Below are 2,596 nucleotides of genomic sequence, written 5' to 3'. Positions count from 1 at the left end.
AAAAAAAGTAGAGATAAATAGAGATAGGATTCGCTCATATGTCAGACAATAAGCTATTACAAAACAACGTTGCTACATCTCAGTCGATACTGTATTCGTGAAATCTTACATCAAGATATGTCAAAAATAGGTTTTTTTTTCTTACATGTTATGTCACTTGACTGAGACTTGGTGTCGACTAACACCTGGCAACACCCGAAAACAGTCTTGACTTTATTGTATCCGTTTTGATAACGAGAATACATGTGAGAAATATCGAGCAAAACTCTCATGTTGAACGGAATTGAAAAGTAAAGAGGATAAAGCAAAGACACGAAGTCTTCGAATTTAGGTGAGCCTGAATTCTTTTAGCAATTAACTCCAACTTGCACTAGGGTTGCTCTTTCTTGTGACCTTGGCAACTAATACTTTTTACTTTTTAAAATGCCGAACCAAAGCGCTATCTTAAAAGTATGAGTACCAACTACCCAATATTGAAGAGAGATTGGCAAAAACAAAAAAGAGTGATAACATGATGACATTGCAAGATAACGATGGGATATATACATACAAAAACTAAAACGGAAAATAACACCAACTTGCACCCTCTTTCGATGTCATCACCCATCAGAACCGCAATAACATTAAATTCTCTCCTTTTTTTGGTGCAGAAAAGAAAACAGGAAAGCATCACAATGCATGCATTGCATGCAACCGGCCGGGACCGATGATCAGCTTTGCTCATCCGACGGCGGTGGGGAAGAGGTGGTGGTGGTGGTAGCGATGGCGGCGAGTTTCTGGAGGTTGAGCTTGACCACGGTGTCGGTGAACATGCGGGTGTCCTCCTCGGTGTTGCCCTCCGGTACGTCGACGACGTAGGACTCGACAACGACGCAGTAGGACGGGCCTGAAGGCTGGTCCGTGAACTCGGTGACGGAGGTGACGGAGCGGTAGTTGCGGAGGCGGTGCTCGCCGCCGACGACGCGGAAGCTGAGGATGTGGCGGTCGTCGTCGAGGATCTCGAGGCGCTCGGTGCTGGTGGAGGCGGGGAGGCCGGAGACGACGGTGACCTCGCGGACGCTGCCCACGGTGGCGCCGTCGCCGGCGGCGAGAGCACAGGACTTGATGAAGTGCTTGTAGCGCTGCGGATTGGCGAAGCCGCGCACGATGTCCCACACGGCGGCGAGAGGCGCCTGCACGCGCTGTGTGACCAGCGATGTGCACGTCCCGCTGGCGCGCCCAGGGAACGTGTGGTGCTCCTCCACCACGCCCTCCACCTCCCTCCGCTCCGGCTCCGTCAACCCTTGACGGAGCGCGCTCTCCATGTGGGGCTCCATGCTCTTCCCTTCTCTCTCTCTCTCTCTCTCTCTCTCTCTCTCTCTCTCTCTCTCTCTCTCTCTCTCTCTCTCTCTCTCTCTTCTCTTCTCTGGCTAGTGTGCAATTAACTAAGAGAAGGCCTACTTGTGTACCTTGCGGTTGATGTAGTATTTGCAGATTGGAGGCGTCTCACCTTTTATGGTTGGCCTCTACCGTTGTTGCGGGCTTGATGGTGTCTTTCTTTTCCATTTTTGAGCTCCTATTCGTCCTACGAGAAATATTTTTTTCAAACTGAAAAACAAACGCGCAGCTACCCTATTCCTTTCGTCAGGGTACATTTTTTATACGGTATTTAATATCTATCTTTTACAACAATTGGATTTCACTGTTGACCATGGAATACATGTTTCTTTTCAATTATACAGAGAGAGAAATGCTTATATGGGGCAGCACTCCTCAAAATATGCATATTTTCCTGTAGCGGTGAGCTAATTTCCCAGACTTACGTCATGTTGGTCAACGCAATCAATCCCATCAAATGGCTCAATATCATCTCCGTGATAAATTAAGGGCAACGCTAACGTGAATCACCTATTAGACATCATCAAAAAAATTGCGGACACGGGATAAGATAACCGAAACTCACAAGAAAAGATCTCAAGCTTTCCTCCTCGTCCTGTCGGCGCCGGTCCGTCCCATCTCTTATGGCCTTTAGAGCATCTCCAGCCGCGCCCCCAGAACAGCCTCCTCAGGTGATTTTTTTACGCCGGCGCCGAAAAGACGGCCCAGTCGCGTCCCCAGGACGTCGAATTCCGCCGGCTCGGCCCGTTTTTGCGCCCGGCAATCACAGGCCGAACCCGGCGCACTGGGGGACGCTCGGGGGCTCTGGCGCAAGGAAAAAACGTTCCTGGGGCCTCATTGGCAGGCGAAAAGTCAAGCCACCCGTCCAGATTCGCCTCCTACCCCCCGCGCTCGGTCGCCACCCTGCCGATCCCGGTGCCGTCCACCGCCCACCGCAGCTAGGTAGACCATCTCCCGCCGGGAAAAAGAAGGGGTTTCGCCGAGGCAGCCTCTTCGCCGCCGTCCGAGCAACTTTTCCGGCATTCCGGCCGCGCAGGGTCAGTACACCGGCGGGCTTGCGCCCACCTCGCCCGCAAGGTGTTCGGTGAATTGCCCGGCCCGGCAATGGACTCCGAAGATGAGGCGGCGAGCGTGGCGTTGCTGGAGGAGGAAGCCGAAGCCGACGTCCAGGAGCAAGAGCATCTCATGGTTCTCGCCACCCTCGCCGGCCTGCTCGCGA

The 2,596-nt window shown here is 52.2% G+C and overlaps 1 protein-coding gene across 1 annotated transcript; it reads right to left on the bottom strand.

The window, feature by feature from the left end:
* Positions 1–415: 415 nt before the first annotated feature.
* Positions 416–1,432, bottom strand: LOC119275549 (abscisic acid receptor PYL9-like). The gene has a single exon (XM_037556412.1). It carries the CDS (start codon positions 1,314–1,316, stop codon positions 711–713), a length of 606 nt encoding a protein of 201 aa, XP_037412309.1. The 5' UTR covers positions 1,317–1,432; the 3' UTR covers positions 416–710.
* Positions 1,433–2,596: the final 1,164 nt, after the last annotated feature.

Source organism: Triticum dicoccoides, chromosome 3B (genome assembly GCF_002162155.2).
Source record: "Triticum dicoccoides isolate Atlit2015 ecotype Zavitan chromosome 3B, WEW_v2.0, whole genome shotgun sequence".
Classification (NCBI taxonomy): Eukaryota; Viridiplantae; Streptophyta; class Magnoliopsida; order Poales; family Poaceae; genus Triticum; species Triticum dicoccoides.
This window is presented reverse-complemented; position numbering and strand designations above follow the sequence as displayed.